Raw genomic sequence first — 5,000 nt, 5'->3', positions numbered from 1 at the left:
AGCAAATAGAGGCACATGGAAAACCAAATGAAGAGAACAAAAAGGCAAAGCAAAACAACAACAAAAAAAACAAACAAACATGGCAGCATTCAAATGGCATGTAATGATGAACAGTTATTTGTATTTGTTTGTATTTGTATTTCTTTTTATCACAACAGATTTCTCTGTGTGAAATTCGGGCTGCTCTCCCCAGGGAGAGCGCGTCGCTACATTGGAGCGCTACCCATTTTTTTTGTATTTTTTCCTGCATGCAGTTTTATTTGTTTTTACTATCGATGTGGATTTTTCTACAGAATTTTGCCAGGAACAACCCTTTTGTTGCCGTGGGTTCTTTTACGTGCGCTAAGTGCATGCTGCACACGGGACCTAGGTTTATCGTCTCATCCGAATGACTAGCGTCCAGACCACCACTCAAGGTCTAGTGGAGGGGGAGAAAATATCAGCGGCTGAACCGTGATTCGAACCAGCGCGCTCAGATTCTCTCGCTTCCTAGGCGGACGCGTTACCTCTAGGCCATCACTCCACAGTTATAGGTAATTATCTGAAAAACAAGCAGCCGTTTCAAATCAACACAAACTGCATTCTACTTCTTTCTGTGCAGTAGAAGTAGTCATCGTCGTCGTCGTACTAGTAGTAGTAGTAGTTGTAGTTGTAGTAGTTGTAGTAGTATAAGGAGGTGGATGAAGCAGCAACAGCAGCATCATTTACAGCACGCAGGGGTAAGAGTGACAGATGGAGGAGAGAACGGAAGCAGCAGCAGGAGCTGTGGTGGGAGCAACAGTGGAAGCTGCGATCACGGTGGGGTTTGTGAATTTAGATTGGTGGTGGAGGTGATGGCGGTGACAATTTAGCAGGTAGGCAGCAGGAGTAGCTGAAGAAGTTAGGAGTAGTTCTTGTAGCAGTAGAATCAGAAGTTTTTGGTAATATTGCTGTTGTTGTTATTATAGCACATTTTTCGTTTTCTTCTTTGTTGTCATGTTTTTTTTGTTGTGGTTGTTGTTGCTGGTGGTGGTGACGTGGCTCTTCGTCTTCTTCTTCTTCTTCTTCTTATTTACGCTTACAGTTGACTTCATCAAGTTTTTGCGCCTTAAATAGTAGTAGTAGTAGTAGTTCTTTTTTATGTAATTATCTATTATTTATTTATTTACTTATTTCTTTTATTTAATTAATTAATTAATTTATTAATTCATTCATGTATTTTTTGTTTGTTTGTTTTGTTTTGTTATTTTATTTTATTATTTTATCTTTTTATTATTATTTTTTTTTTTTTTCTTCTCAAGGCCTGACTAAGCGCCTTGGGTTACGCTGCTGGTCAGGCATCTGCTTGGCAGATGTGGTGTAGCGTATATGGATTTGTCCGAACACAGTGACGCCTCCTTGAGCTACTGATACTGATACTGATACTTCTTCTTCTTCTATTCTGACGTTCTTCTTCTTCTTCCTTCTTCTTCCTTCTTCTCCTCTTTCGATTCTGACGCGGGTTTTTATTTGATTGTGAAAAGGGTCTGTGCGATCGATCGGGATATAAACAAGAAGAATAAGAAAATTGTTCGTTGCGTCAATATCACGCCTCCAAAGCGAAATGTAGAACTAAACGGAATCAGATTGTAGAGACGGTCTGAGGTGAATCGTAGGCTGTTTTGTGCTTACTTGAAATGAAAACTGTTTGTGGATTATTTTCTGATAATAAATGGAGCCCCCCCCACTCGCACCCCCACTCCCCCTCCCAAAAAAACCCCAAACAAACACAGACACACGCACACACACACACACACACACACACACACACACACACACACACACACACACACACACACACACACACACACACACACACACACACACACACACACACACACACAACAAAACAAAACACCACGACTGATATACTCACAAAGATGGCGAAAAACGGAGCTGCAGATTACAAGGAAGAAGATCAATGATTTCGACATCACTGAAGCTGGCATTGCAAGCGTTCTTGCGTGCTGTCGTTTATACGTAGGATTCTTTTTCTTTTTCCTTCACTTTCCGCACAGAGTCACGTCTGAAACTGGAAAAAAAAAAGCACAAAAAACCAAGCACGCGGACGCACACACATGCAACCACATGCGCGCAAGCATACAAACACACACACACACACCACACACGCACGCACGCACGCACACACGAACGCACGCACGCACGCGCACACACAAAATTTAATAAAAGAGGAGGGAAAGAGAGGAGAATCAAAACCTGCACAGTCAGAATTGCTCATTTTTATAAATAAAATAAAACAAGCATAGGCTTTCTTGCCAAATCGATATTTTCTTCTTCAATTTCCCCGCAAAGAATTGAAAAAAAAGTATATATATATATATGTATGTGTGTGTGTGTGTGTGTGTGTGTGTGTGTGTGTGTGTGTGTGTGTGTGTGTGTGTGTGTGTGTGTGTGTGCATGCATAACTGTACGTGTCAGTGTCTGTATGTGTCTTTGTATGTATGTATGCCTCTATGAAAGTATGGATGTATGTGTGGGCCTGTCTTGTCAGCGCTCTGCTTATATCGCAGATTAACATAAGCTTACAGCAGGGCCAACACTAAAATGAGAGCGGTATGGTCAATGGTTTCTCCATTGCAATGGGAAGTCAGTTACAGCTTAGTCATTCGTAAAGGACAATGACTCTCAAACTAGGAGGCAAGATTGCCCTGACTCTTAGCGCTGCAGCCTTGGGGGCTAGTTGGCCGACTGTCCTAAAACCCTCTTGGCCGAGAGAGTGGGTGTGTAACTTGGGCAACACACTCTCCACAAAATAAAATTCTAACCCATATAGTGTACGTATGTGTGTGTGTGTGTGTGTGTGTGTGTCTGTGTGTTACCTTGTCTGTCAGTGTGTCTCTCTGTCTATGACTGTGTGTGTGTGTGTGCGCGTGCATGTGTGTGTGCGCGCGCGCGTGTGTGCGTGCCTGAGTCTGTGTGTTTGCGTTTTGCATGAACGTGTGTCAGTCTCTGATATATTTTTTTCGATTTGAATATGCATACATACATACGTGCATATGCATTAGAATTTATCACTAGTTTTTTCACAAATCAAACAATTTTCAAATTGATCCACCACCTCTACGACATCTACACACTCCAAACACCACCACAATCACTACCACCACCCTCACCTACTCGCGCATCTAGTCCCTAGGAAATATATGCAATAATTCGATCAGAAATGGGACATGCAGAACTTTAGAACCATTCAGCTGGAGAAATTTTTGAAAAAAATAGATAAGTAGAAAGAAGAAAAAAAAAAAAAAAAGCATAAGCCCCCACGAGCAAGTTCAGCAGCAAATTAAAAGCAGTATGGCGGTTGTCGCCGGTTTGGGGGAAACCATGGCTTGGGGGTTTTCCATCTCCTCACTCACCGCCGCTCTACAGGAAACGGGGCAATTTAAGGTTTTTGTGGGTGTATTAGACTCTCCCATCCCCCCGATTGGATTTACCCCCAGGGGATTTTTTGTGGGTGGAGTTATACACACTTTGTGTGTGTGTGTGTGTGTGTGTGTGTGTGTGTGTGTGTGTGTGTGTGTAGGGGAGGAGGGGGTTCTTGTGTGTACAAAGCTACCACTTTTCCTCACCATCGTTTTTATTTTATTTTTATTTATTTTCTTTTTTTCCATTCCAGTACAGCATTATTTTGAACTGAAAAAAAGGCCTGTATTTGCTTTTGGAGAAAACGATAATAAAGAATTGATGGTCTAGAGATTTTTTTTCTTTCTTTCTTTTTCTTTTTTCAACCGTCCTTTCTCATTCCTTTCTTCTCTGGTTTTCCTTCCTTCCTTTCATTTATTCTTCTTTTTCTTTCCTTGTTCATTCTTTCCCGTTTCCTTTCTTTGCCTTCTGTCTGTATGTCTGTCTCTGTTCGTGTGTATCTGTCTGTCTCTTTCATTCCCCTCTCTTAACCCCCAATTCTATATTTCTTTCTTATCTCTTTTATTCTTTCTTTCTGTCTTTTTGCATCTTCATTGTTTCTTATCATTTCCTTTCTCATTTATTATTTTTCCAATATTTTTGGGTGGTTTTTTTTTTTTTTTTACTGTTCTTTTAGATTTTTCCTTCCTCTCCCACCGTCTTCGTTGGGCTATAGTGGCACTTTTGAATTGTTCATACTCTCTCTGTCTCTCTCTCTCTGTCTGTATCTCTGTGTCTCTCTCTGTGTGGCTCTTTGTATCTCTCTCTCAACACAAAGATTAAGAAAACACACACACACACACACACACACATTCAGCATGAGCAAGCCTGCATTATTCATTTCACAGCGCAAATTGAAAATTTTCCAGTGAATTTTGAGAGGGATTTATGTGACTAGAAGGAGCGGGTGAGTGAAAAGATATCTGGAATTTAATAAAGGGCGGAAAAACACATGACAATAATTATGGACTGAGAAGTGGGTGAATGAATTGTCAGTTACTACAGTGCTTTTTTTTTTGTAGCCCAACACTCGGCTTATATCACAGATTGACATAAGTTTACATAAAATTTGGGCCAACAGCAAAGTGAGAGCTGTATTATCAAAGGTTTCTCCTGTCAATGGGAAATCATTTACAGCTTGGTCTTTTGTGAAGGACTATGATTCTCAAACTAGGAAGCAAAATTGCACTGGCTCTTAGTACTGCAGCCTTGTGGGCTGGTTGGCCTTTGGGAACCATCCCAACCCGACTGTCCTAAAATCCTCTTGGCCGAGAGAGTGGGGATGTAACTTGGGCAAGACACCCTCCACTATAATCAAATTCTAGCCCAAATAGTCGGAACAGCAGTTGCCTCCTTTGCTGTTCTGATGGTCATAGTCGGACACGACTGACTATCACATATATATATATATATATATATATATATATATATATATATATATATATATATATATATATATATATATATATATATATATATATAACAGTGCTTTTTGGCAAAATGTTTGCATACCTGTTTGATGGGGCAGGGGACAAGGAACACGAAGAGAGCTGTCAAGG

General features: G+C 40.7%; 1 protein-coding gene across 1 annotated transcript in view; it reads right to left on the bottom strand.

The window, feature by feature from the left end:
• Positions 1-5,000, bottom strand: part of LOC143294032 (neuronal acetylcholine receptor subunit alpha-10-like) — a 131,446-nt gene that overhangs the window by 12,232 nt on the left and 114,214 nt on the right. The window contains exon 2 of the mRNA XM_076605431.1: positions 1,895-2,050. Coding sequence (XP_076461546.1) covers positions 1,895-1,967 — 73 coding nt within the window. The 5' untranslated portion in view covers positions 1,968-2,050. The remainder of the gene's footprint in view (positions 1-1,894; positions 2,051-5,000) is intronic.

This window comes from Babylonia areolata, chromosome 19 (assembly GCF_041734735.1).
Source record: "Babylonia areolata isolate BAREFJ2019XMU chromosome 19, ASM4173473v1, whole genome shotgun sequence".
Taxonomy (NCBI): Eukaryota; Metazoa; Mollusca; class Gastropoda; order Neogastropoda; family Buccinidae; genus Babylonia; species Babylonia areolata.
Note: the sequence above shows the minus strand (reverse complement) of the source record. Positions and strands in the feature narration are given on the sequence as shown.